This window comes from Falco cherrug, unplaced genomic scaffold, assembly GCF_023634085.1.
Source record: "Falco cherrug isolate bFalChe1 unplaced genomic scaffold, bFalChe1.pri scaffold_41, whole genome shotgun sequence".
Lineage (NCBI taxonomy): Eukaryota > Metazoa > Chordata > Aves > Falconiformes > Falconidae > Falco > Falco cherrug.
Window position 1 is genome coordinate 649,875 of NW_026599482.1, and position 11,344 is coordinate 661,218.

Below are 11,344 nucleotides of genomic sequence, written 5' to 3' on the forward strand. Positions count from 1 at the left end.
TCTGCTGTCTTTCCTGATGAGGGTTTATTTCAATAAAGGAATACCCCATCATCTTTGATAATATTATACAAATAAATCATTTAACTTTTCTGAGATGGCCATACCTTTCTTCAGACTCCTTATCTACTGGTCCCACTACATCCTGCTTCTGGCTTCAGGTATTATGGCTGTGTCTACCTTTCTGCAAGTTTCACATTGCACTTGCTTATCGTATTTTTCTTGTTTTCACCCACATTTATTTCTAGAAGCTTCAATTTCAGGGTCCTGTGCTTTACTTTAAGAGGCTTTTTGCAAAGGGGTTCTTTGCCATAGAGAAGTGGTATGCCATTTAAAAGACCTTGAAAAGTGATATTTGTAGTCTCCATCTTTTTTTAAGTGGTTCCTTTTCACTTCCTTTTACACAGCTCTTGTCCCCATGTCTTGCATTCAGTCACCAGAATTCATTGCTTCTCAAACATGGTTGGCTTTTGTTCAACTATGTTTTTATATGCCTTAAGCAGTCAGTATACAGAGTTCATAGTGATATAGAGAAGGTTCATTACCTGCAGTGTCTGGTTTGGTGGCTTGGATGTGTAAGTATCCAGACTCTCGCAATAGTTCATGTATATTCTTCTGGATGAAAGGATACATACGTCGAACATCTTCCCTAGTAAAGCCTATGAGCCATGGTATATAAGCCCCAAGCATCACGGTTATCATCCTTCTCAAACCTTCTCTGCCAGCGAAGATAAGATTCACAGATCTGAAATCAAGTTAATGAATAGAAGGTTAAATCAAGCAGTTTTCTGTTTCCAAATTTTCTAGAAAATAAGTCTGACGGGAGCTGTAATAGAAGCATTTCACTAAGCCAAATACATAAGCCCTTCACATTTATCGTGATTTCAAAAAAAATTTGGGAGAGTTAAAAATGGTACAGCTGGTGCCATCTCCATCCAGGAAAGTCCTATACTTCATGGTACTGATCAGCTGCTGAAAGGCTGAGCTCCTTCCTTTTCTCCCTGCCAATTTTAAATTTATCTCCTTCCTGATTTAGAATGATGATCCTTGAGGTCTCAAATCAAAATGCAGCAGAGCTTACTTCCATGCCTAGTGAAAGAGAAGCCAAACAGCACTCCATTTTTCTCTGTACAGCTCTTCCCTAGATAAGGGAGGCCAACAGCATCCTGGCTTGTGTCAGAAATTGCGTGGCCAGCAGGACAAGGGCAGTGATGCTGTACCCAGCACTGGTGTGGCTGCACCTCGAATACTGTGTTCGGTTTTGGGCCTCTCACTACAAGAAAGATGTGTCCAAAGAAGAGCAACGGAGCTGGTGAAGGGTCTAGAGAACAAGTCCTATGAGAAACAGCTGAGGCAACTGGGATTGTTTAGTCTGGAGGAAAGGGGGCTTGGGGGAGACCTTCTTGCTCTCTAAAACTACAGGAAAGGAGGTTGTAACAAGGTGGGTGTTGGTCACTTTTTCCCAGGTAACAAGTGATAGGATGAGAGGAAACGGCCTCAAGTTGTGCCAGGGGAGGTTCAGATGGGATATTAGGAAAAATTTCTTCACTAAAAGGGTTGTCAAGCATTGGAACAGGCTGCCCAGGGAAGTGGTTGAGGTATTTAAAAGGTGTGTAGATGTGGCACTTAGGGACCTGGTTTAGCAGTGGACTTGGCAGTGTTAGGTTTATGGTTGGACTCAATGATCTTAAAGGTCTTTTCCAACCTAAATGCTTCTATGATTCTATGAAATTTAGAAAGCGTGAGAATGCAAATACCACTATCAATGCAAAGCGCATGAATATGACTGAATGCACAGGGGTGGGGATACCCCTGGAGAAAACAAAGCAGAAGGCGATGAGAGGCAGGGCAAACAGAAGGCAGGACCCGGACCGTGGAGCCAGAAGGTAGGGTAAGAACTGGAGAAACCTTCTCTGCACTGATTCCCTTTGCTACTCACTGTGGCAGCATCTGGGCCATGTTTGTGGTAATAAGAGATCCCCAGTCTTCTCCCTGTAGGTAGTATTCTTTGGAGCCCAATCTATTCATCAGCTTATGAAATTTCCGAGCAGTTGCTTTGCTGTCAAAGCCTGTAGGTAAAGAGAAAGAGAGGAAACCTGTTTGTCTTGGTGTATCATCCCCTGGCCAAAGATCATGGTCTGACAGAGGCACATGAGTATGCTGCTGTGTAAAGGCACAGTGTGCTATGCTGCTCTGCCTTGCTCCTTGGCAATACAGTGAACACAAGATGGAAATTCAGTGGAAAGTGGATAGAGTGGAAAGCAGACCTGGTTTCCAGCTACCATTACCTTCCAGATCTCCACAGGCAGCCCCAGAGCCTCAGCCACATGGGTGTTAGTGCAGAGCCAAGCATCTGCATTCACAAACTGCATTCCCTGGTGAGGGCCAGGGATGACTGAGGCTCCAAGAACCTGGCAATTCCAACAGCGCCTTTTCATCGCTCACCTTTCTGGTGTGGTGCCTCAGAGAAGCCATATCCTGGGATGGATGGGCAGATGACCTCAAACACCATGTCACCCTCATTCAGGCCATGCTCAGCTGGCTCTGTGAGTAGAGCGATAGTCTTGTAGAACTCGTAGAAGGAGCCAGGCCAGCCGTGGACCATCAGCAGAGGTTGAACAGCTCGACCGTGAGGGACATAGGAGGGCTTCACGTGGATAAAATGGATATCAATCCCTGCCACACATCCAGACAGATCAATTAAAGCCTTAGTTCCATCACAGTTTCTGTTCCGAACTCTGAAGAAGGAGGGTGGCAAAACTGTGATTAGCATTCACAGCAGAAGGTACACAATCCACCCATGGCAAGAAGATGCCTAGCTGAAAGGACATGCCTGGTATTTTACCTGTGTCTCATCTTTTACTTACAGACAGAGGTATTGATCCCAGTCCCAGTTACTGGGGTCACAGGAGACTGAGCATCCACCTCCTGAGAAATTGGTCTTACAGTATATAAGTACAGCTGCACTTCAATGAATAGCATAATGCAGCTAAGACACGTGCAAAAACATGACTAAATTACAAAATGTGTGGGTGATAAAAAGAGAAACATGGAAAAAGTAAGCGCAGGATATAAGTTTAACCTGCAGATCACTTATCTAAAGTCTGGCTAACCTCACCTGGCTAAACTGGGTGGTGGTGGTGGATATTCCAACCTCAGGGCCTGGGTAAATTTTACATTTTCAAAGGTGGCTTCAAGGCAATAGCAGAAGAAAACCTCATTGTTATTTCATGCAGGTTCAGAGCCAGATGAAGCCCATCTTCAAGCAGATCTAATCTTATCACCACTGTGCAATGATCTTAATCTATAGAGGGTTATTAATAACATAGCCTCCACTACTGATCCTTCATTAAGCTGTTATGCATACTGTTGTCTTAATATAGTAACCTCTTAAAGCCCCCCATTCTCTCTGTGCATTTCAGAGTGAGACCTGCTCAAGCCACAGAGACTCCCTCACCTTCAATGGTGGTTCGGAAATGGGGATATTTGTTCAGGATTTCCACTTGCTTGCGCCAGTCAAACTGGTTCCTCCAGAAGGCCACCACCTTCTGCAGGTAGATGGAGTTGAAGCCGTAGCGGAAGGCAGCCCCTTCCAGCTGCGGTGTGTAGCGGGCCTGCTCCAGGCGGCGATGCAGGTCCTGCGGACAGGAGCTCTTGCAAGGCTGGCCAGATGCCTGCATGTGCCCTATGCTAAGGCAGGCATGAACAGGCTCTTCTGGCTCCACCGGCTTCTGTGTCTCTCTCTGGGACACCACAAGCCCTCCTGAAGCACTGCCATACTCTGTATAACTTCCTGAATCATTTATATGGAGAATATATTTTTCTACAGGTTAGCAGTTCCCCTAGGGCACTCAGGAGTAGTGGGTTCTACGCTTGCCTTACTGCTAACTCGCTTTAGGGTTTTTGGCACTAGGAACTTGCCAGCACTGCCAGCTGAGAGAAGAACAAGCAGCTTAGCCTGTGCTACCGACTGCTAGTTGGCCAGATAATTAGTGACAGGCTTGTAGGGACAGAAGGAAGAAGGACCCCATCCTTCTTCACCCTTCCAACCCTGTCCTCTGTGGAAGCCCCTCAGTCCTGCCCTACTGGTGCCTTTGCTATCCCGGTGCCCTCCCACCCCATTCCACCACTGCAGACCTGCTGTCAAATTCTGCTGCTCAAAGCACGGCCTTTCTGCAGGAGCAGCCCCAGGTTGCATTGAGAGTCTGTGGTCTCAGAAAGCATAAAGACATTGCAGTGAATCTGAGCTCAAATCCCATTCATAAAGGGCAGTGAGCCAGAGCATCATCTAACGGACCTGCGCTGGCTATTGCCCCCAAGACATCACTCACCTCAAAGCAGTAAGGTGGGTGATGAACTGGCTCCACCTTGCAACTTTCTGCCCCTCCTTACCTCCCAGCCACGGGTACCTCAAGTTCTTTGTCAGATGTTTCAATCTTGAAGGGACAGATACTTTCATCTTCTTTCCCTTTTAGAGGTCTTTCATCTGAGCCCCACCATCCATTGCCCATTTCAATAGTCTTGATCTTGTGTCTAGACCTCAGCCAGTAAACCAGCATCCCTCCAACGCTCAGAGCGGCCACAGGGACCAGGACTGCATTCCTCTGAGAACATTCAAATGACCTGGGGAGGCATAAAATTGTTTGCGCCCAACAGAAGTGTCAAGGGTAAAGGGACTATGCTGAGGCTTGTAGTCACATTGGTTGGATGTGAGTAACAAACCCCATGCAGTCAGCAGGGGCTGGCTGTTTCTGTTATTTTTGAAGATCGCAGGCAGGATTTGTGGCAGGGTTACATCTACCAGTGTTTCTTAGGGACCTTAAGCCTTTGCTGATCAGGACTTGTTAATCACAAGGCTTCTCTGTCCCACTCCTTACGAACCAGGTGTGCCCTGGGAGACAAGGATCAGTAGGATATGGATCTATCTGTTTTAAGGCAGGTACTGAAGTGAATGGGATAGTAGCACCTGGACAGCTTCAGGAATAAAAACTGCACAGAGTGGGCTGAGGAGCAGAGACAAGAGTTTTCAGCTGCTGGAGACAGCTGGATGTGCTAGACATGCCCCTTGACTGTGCTATATACATAGCTCCCCTACAGATTCAGTCATCTTTTAGGGCAACGCTAGCCCTCCACCATAGCTGTCCATAGGTAAAGGTCTCAACTTGTCTGTCTGGTGCCTCTTTTTCTTACCTAGACAGCAAAGTTTCAGACTTTCTTGAGGTGTGGGAGCTAAGGCACCAGAGCTGGATTTAACAGGCAGACAGCAATGTTTTAAAACCGTTCAAACCCTTCAGCAATCAGTCCTAAATGTAGTGTCCCTTCCCATCCCTCTGACCTGTGCCTCAAGCTCTCCGGCTTCCCTTGGGGATTAGCAGAGCTGTCTGGGGCTATTGCAGGGGGCTCAAAGAAGACTGTGAATGAAGATTTTTTGTCATACAGGGTATGGAAGGGACTATGCTGTGCCCCAACCCAGGTGCTAATAAAAAGTGAACTCCTCAGCACAGAGCAGCTATTTCACTTACCTGATCCGGGACAAGATGCCATCCCTAGAAAATGGGGGTGGGGGTGGGGTGGGAAAGATTCTTAGTCTGATAGTGTTGTCTGAATGGTACCATCCCTTGGGGATGGTGCAAGGAACATCCCCTGCCAGCACCATTTACTGCGCAGCCATGGGATCACAAGCTGTTCAGCTGGCTGGCAACAGAGACAGTGTTTCTGGGCTGTGTTTTAGCTAGATAGTTTGTCACCATAATATTCCCTTCTTCAGCACAATTTAGATAAAAGGCACTGAACAACTGGGTAGGTGTCCTTGCGGTGTTTCATCCTACAGAGGGCTGTGTTACTTCAGCCAAGTAAATAGTTTATTTTGGCAGCTGTGTAGCGATAGGGGCCCAGCCTTGGCAGGGGACTTCCAAGCTCAAGGGTTACTCTGCTGCCAGCCACGTGGTACTCGTCCTGCCCAGGGCTGGCATGAGGAGCAGCTTGTGGGACCCTTCCCTGTTCAGGTTCAGTGAGCTGCTGTACCTTTGCTACTTCCAACTACTCCTGACTGGATACCAAGCTTTTAGGTCTCATCTGCCCGCAAGAAAAAGAAAACATCCTCTTTGGTTCTCTTTTAGCCTGGTAGATTCTCTTGCAAGAAAAGCAGAATCTAAAATCTACCAAAAACTTAGAAGCAACAGAGAAAGTCTTGTTACTCTGCCTTGTGGAAGGCAGCTAGATGAGGGAGCTGTTTGGTGTCATAATTATGATGCCTTGAGACAAAAAAAAATTAAAAAGGACAGGAAACTCCATGAAAAACCAAGTTCACTGGGTGTTTCTTTTTGCCTAGTACCCTTTCCCACTGCTACCTGTGATGCAGAACACAGTGCCTGTACTGGACACCCCAGCAGTAGTGAAGGCAATTGGGTAATTGATCTCTGAGACAGTCTATGTGATTTTTAAGGAAGTATCTCCTGAAACCACTCCCAGACAAAGAAGACCAAGAGCTCCTAAGAGTAAACAGTGTCAGCCTCCACCTCCCTGGAGGCTGAGTAGCTTATGCAACAAGTAATAACAATCCCCTGCACTTACATCCTGGAGTTTAGTGAGTCAGAGGCATGAAACCAGTTATCACGGCAACAGCACAAACTCGGCACTGCTAACAAAGCAAGCATGTCCCAGAAACAGCTCTCTGAGTGGCACAGAACAAGGCTCAGTCTTATAAAGCCTCCTCCCTACCCATGCTCAGGGAAGCTCAGCTGCATGCTCCCACCCACCGATGGCCTGGTGGACCCCACAGGGCCTTTCTCCTGCCCCAACCCTGGGGACCCCTGTTTAGAGTCCCTCCTCCCTGTGCCAAAGAGATCTCACGAGGCGTTTGGAAGCATCTCCTGCCACATGTCCGCTCCTCCTCGCCTAGCCACAGCTCCCAGCGAAACAACCCAGGTGTCTCCTCTGCTGGCTTTCTCTTCCGCAGCGACACTCTCTTGGTGACAATGCAAGCTACACCAACCATCAGTGCCACCTATTGCCTAAGCGTGCACTTGCAGATTAAGTTCAGCAAGAGACAAATGCCAAGTCCTGCACGGGGAGGGAATAGCTCCGTGCATCAGCACAGGCTGGACGCCAGATGCACAGAAAGCAGCTCTGCAGAGCCTGGCCTGAGGTCCTCAGCTGAGCCTGAGTCAACAAGGTGCAGCAAAGGCCAGTGCGTACAGGGCTAGACAGCAAGCGTGTTAGCCAGCAGGCTGAGCGAGGTGATCCTTCGCTCTCTTCAGCACTTGTGGGACCACATCTGGAGTGCCATGTCCAGTTCTGGCCTTGCTGGCAGAGGAAAGGCTGGAGTGAGGCTGCCCACCCTTGGTGGTCAGGGCCACCAGGCTGCTGGGGGGCTGGAGCCATGTGGTGTACAAGGAGAGACAGAGAGACCTGGGCTTGTTCAGCCTGGAGGAGAGAAGGCAAAAGGTGGGGTCTTACTGCTGTCTACATCTACCTAGTGGAGAGTGTAGGAAAAATGGACCAAGAACAAAAGGCAATGGACGCAAATTGCAAGGAGGGAAATTCTGGTTAGATGTGAGGAAAAATTAGTTCACCATGGAGGTATTCAGACACTGGGACAGGGGCCCAGAGAGGATGTGGGATCTCCATCCTTAAAGGCAATCAAAATTTGACAGGAACAAGGCACTGAGCAACCTGATCTACCTGAACCTGCTCTGAGCAGAAGCTGCGATGAGCTGACCTCCATGTGCCCCTTCTGACCTGTGCATCGTGTGGCTCTATTCCATGTGCACCTGTGATCTGCAGCAGCCCAAACAAAAAAGGAAAAGTTGCTTTTCATTTTCCACAGAAATCAATGCTTTGTTTTAGCTCATTTTTAGACTTCATTTCCTTCATGGTTAGTAAAATCTTACTAGGTAAAGGCTTCTCTTTCCTAAATTGTGTCCTTGCTGTGCTTCAGTCCAGGAATAACTACATCTTACTGTGAGAGAAAATGATTCCTATCTCCATGCAACGCTCTAAGCGAAGTACCACCACCAGTGAGCTCTGTGATGGTTAGGTCTCATACCGTGACTTCATATGCAGCCACTGTGCCATCAAAAAAGAGTCATCAGGAAGAAAAGCTTGTAAATCCTTCATTTGGTCAAAGTTCAGTTTATTGCTACACCACAGCTATTTCTGGTTACATCCATCTGGGATTACTTAGCTTTAAGGTTCTATTTCCCAAACAAAACCAGCTCTTTTGAGGCCTCTTGGAAGATGATATCGCTGATTGCAGAGGGACTATAGTCAGAAGACAAGAGAATTATTAGCAACAAGGGGAAAGAACTACAACCCATGTGGAAGGTAGCTGAGGACCCTGTAAAGAGCCAGGTTGAGGTACTGCAGGCTGTGATGTCTTCAGTAGACAAAAGAGACCTCGAGGAAATTCTGTTTCTTACTTAGCACTGGGAAAAAGCATAAAGGCTGGTGGAGGAAGGACTGGCTTAAACAGCTGTGAGTGAATTTATCCATACCAGGAATGTGGGAGAAGAGCCAGCAGAGCTAGTTACAGCTACAAAGAAAAGACAGAAGTTGCTGCTTTCTGTATAAAAAGCTTGGGAAAGTCAGAATGGCTTTTACTTAAGATACAAGGTGACACACCAAGGCCTGTAATACCTGGGGCTAAAAGGCAAAACCTCACCACCACCTTCACCCCCGATAAATCTGAAACAGCTGGGATGCCAGGATCCCATCTACTGAAATGCAGGGTATGTGCAGGAGTTTTGTGTGAGTGCTGGTGAGCAGAGATCAAAGGGTTCCCGGAGGAAATTCCATCCTGGGATGCAGCAGCAGTGGAAAGCAAGGGGTTTTTCCCCTCCTCTCTTACAACCTCTCGAGGCCAAAATGCACAAATTCAGGCAGAAACTGCTTGCTGGAGACAGCAAGGCTGCCTCCCACGAGATTTTGATGCATGTCTCATAAATGGAAAGGGGAATCCCACAGGAAAGGACCTGCAAAAATGTCTCAGAGCATCTCCCTGCATTGGGGCAGGATCCCTTATTCTTAATGGCAGACGTCTTAGCAAACCCATTTTTAAAAAGCCCCTTCGGAGCACTATTAGAAAAAATTCTACCTCTGTCCCAGTGCTGTGCTTTTGCTGGTTCAGCTGCTACTCTGGCATGGGAAAAAAAACAAAACAAAACCAAAAGGAGAGAGAATAAAATTTGATACACTGAATCTCACTATTGCACCTCTGTCTAAACTTCCAAATGCTGCCATCCCACAGTCCCTGTGTGACAGGCATCATTTTATAAAGGGCTTTCATATGTTCCCATTGCACAAATCACATACTAACAGAAAGCTTGTTTCCTATGCTTTTCTCTTGCTCTTGTCACTGATCTGCAGGATCACCCCTGCAGCAATGATAGAAAATACAGACATGGAAATGTTACCGTAATGTATTTTTTCAGCTGGTTTAACAGCTGGATACAAGCAGGAGGAGCCAAACACAACACAACCTGCCAGCTCTCCCGGACCGTTCGCTACTGCTGGTATGGTGTGACCTGCTGCTGGAGAAAGCACCCAAAGGCCAAGCAGTAGTTCTGCAAATACTGGGTGCCCTCTTGTGGGAAAGAGGAGCTCGCAGCACCAGTAATACAACTTTTTTTTCTATTTGGGCTTTTTTCTATTTTGGACTTTATGTGTTTCTCGTTGCCAGTTTCACGTAATCATAATCCAAGCCTCATCAATGCCATTAATACTGAAACCTGAAACACGGGGAGGAAAGCTGGTGACTTCTCATTATGAAATGGGCTATTGAACAGGGGTAAGAATGGAGCACAAAACCTTTGAACGTAGCTCTTTTATAGCTTGAGATGCTGTGGCAACTTGGAAATGATTATTCTGACCTTTAGAGCCGTTGCAAGGCCCTTGCTGGGATATATGGCCCCAACTGTAATGCACTGCCCTTCACAGAATCATAAGATTCATAGAATTGTTGAGGTTGGAAAAGACCTTTTAAGATCATCAAGTCATCATCTTACAGCATGAAGGCATTGCTGCGTAATTTTCCTTTTGCATGCACAAAATCAGGTTCACTGTCTTAAGCATTACTAGAAAGCAAATGGTGCTCATTAACAGGGGATCTTTGTGAATATGGTCTCCTGACTTATACCAGGGACCAGCTCTCTTCTTTTTTTCTGGTCGGTGGCCACTACCAGTGAGCTGCTGGCCAGTGATGTTGCAGGGCAGGACAACTGGAAGCTTCAGATCTCTCCTGTGCTCTTCCAGGTTCCCGAAACCCTGCTTGCCCCATGGCATCACTCTGTCTTTGAACGTTATGTTCTTCCTTTGCTTTTAAGGAAGGTCCTAAGGCTAACAAGGATTTCATGTGTTATGCTGTATCTTTGCTCCTACAGGCCAAAGACACTGAATGCTGTATTTCCCTGCATGACTTCTGAAGGAAAATGGTCCCCATGGTCCAACAGGTCCAAGCTGGGACTGTCCATGCACATGCAACTCTTTCCAACTGGTATTGCATGAAAAAAGCCATGCCCAGAGATGGGATTAGATGGGAAAAATTGGAGATCTTACCACGTGTGGCTGTGTCCTTGGGGTTAAGGAAAAGCCCCCAGCACATCGCCCTACTTGCAATGGACAAGCAAAGTTTTCACCTTTCCAGTGAGGTCTCAGGACATTCAGCTGGTTGGTGGGAGATTTGTTTGGTACCAAAGTCTACTCTGGCACTGAATGGCAGGCTCTGTGCTCAGCCTCAGTGATCACATCCCTGGAGGAAACACTGAGCTCCTAAGCACCTCCAAGCTGTTAATTCCTGAATCTTACTAACAAGAGCCAGCTCAAACATCTGAGAGCAGACGGCAGCAACACCTTGCTCCTGCCCTCACCGGTAGCCAGTCCATGAGGCCTCTGTGCTGCTCCATGGTATATTACATAAAAGTCGGATTGCAGGAGCAATGAACAGCTTGGGAGAGCCCAGGACAATCTCTCCAACCTCTTCCTCCCCCTCCACAAATGCTCCTTTCTTGCGCAGAAAGCCCATTCTCATTTCTGAATATACCTTCCCCCTAACATCTCTTTAGTCCTCTGTTCTGCACTGTATGCTGAAGAAAAGTTACTGTTTTCCCAGCTGGAAATGGCCCCTTCTCTGTCTCCCTTATTGTCGGAAGACCTCACAAATGTTTCACTGCTACCTCTGGCAAGGACTGGCCCCTTCTGTTGCTAATTAGGGAGCTAAAAGGTTCCTCCAGGCACTTCCCAGTGAAACTGAGCCCATTAAATGAATGGCAGGCAACATCTCTGGGGGTGGGGAGCAAAATTACACAACCGCTGCTTGGAAATAGGCAGTTTGTTACGTGTGCTGGTTTTA

At 47.2% G+C, this 11,344-nt stretch overlaps 1 protein-coding gene across 1 annotated transcript; it reads right to left on the reverse strand.

Moving 5' to 3' along the window:
- Positions 1 to 1,818: 1,818 nt before the first annotated feature.
- LOC129735162 (epoxide hydrolase 1-like) lies at positions 1,819 to 6,964 on the reverse strand. Its single transcript, XM_055700522.1, has 6 exons — positions 6,850 to 6,964; positions 5,520 to 5,543; positions 4,407 to 4,620; positions 3,455 to 3,635; positions 2,443 to 2,673; positions 1,819 to 2,066 (listed from the first exon to the last, which is right to left on the reverse strand). The coding sequence occupies exons 1-6, from the start codon at positions 6,876 to 6,878 to the stop codon at positions 1,933 to 1,935; spliced, it is 813 nt and encodes a 270-aa protein (XP_055556497.1). The 5' UTR covers positions 6,879 to 6,964; the 3' UTR covers positions 1,819 to 1,932.
- Between the last annotated feature and the right edge of the window lie 4,380 nt (positions 6,965 to 11,344).